This window comes from Mitosporidium daphniae, assembly GCF_000760515.2.
Source record: "Mitosporidium daphniae strain UGP3 chromosome Unknown contig-495, whole genome shotgun sequence".
In the NCBI taxonomy this organism is placed as follows: domain Eukaryota; kingdom Fungi; phylum Microsporidia; genus Mitosporidium; species Mitosporidium daphniae.
In genome coordinates this window covers 1-667 of record NW_013546295.1, presented here as the reverse complement: position 1 = coordinate 667, position 667 = coordinate 1, and the positions used below count along the sequence as shown (strand labels likewise).

The following is a 667-nucleotide window of genomic DNA, read 5'->3' as shown; positions in this document are numbered from 1 at the left end:
GCCATTCATTTTATCAACCGACAGCTTTTTCTTTCGCATGCTTCCCAAAATGGATCAATTCTCGTTTTTCTTCCAGGACGAAGCGAAATTTATTCTATTATTGAGCGGATCAAGAATTTAGGTCAAAACGATGGTATTCACGATATGGATCCAGAAATCAGCCAATTTAAAGATCTGCCAAAGTAGGAGAGTGCATTACTTTTTTGCTAGGCTTGAATTATTACCTCTCCACGCAGGCATAGACAATGAGATTCAGGAAAAGATCTTTTCACCGCCACCAACTTGTACGTTTACTAGAAGAGTAATTCTCTCCACAAATGTGGCAGAAACCTCAATCACCATTGATCATGTTGTGGCTGTAATAGATTCCGGTCTATTCAAGCAAAAGATATATGATCCGATTGAAAAGATGGAAAGATTGGTTACATCTCGCATCTCCAAGGCCCAGGCAATACAAAGGGCTGGAAGAGCAGGTAGGACCCAGAATGGACAGGTATTGAGGCTTTATACACAGGACGAGTTTACAAAGTTCATACCTCAAACTGTCCCAGAAATACTAAAAGGACGCTGGGAGACGCATCTTTTATTCCTTAGTGCACTTGGAATAGAAAAAATTGAGGACTTTGATTTTCCAGGAAGAGACATCGTTATAGCTTCTCCGGTCCTT

At 40.6% G+C, this 667-nt stretch overlaps 1 protein-coding gene across 1 annotated transcript; it reads left to right on the top strand.

The window, feature by feature from the left end:
• DI09_499p10 (uncharacterized protein) lies at window positions 1-667 on the top strand (the record flags this gene model as incomplete). The annotated part of the gene is made up of 2 exons (XM_013381975.1): window positions 1-182; window positions 211-667. Coding segments are annotated over 2 exons (639 nt in total), but the record flags the coding sequence as incomplete, so codon positions are not given.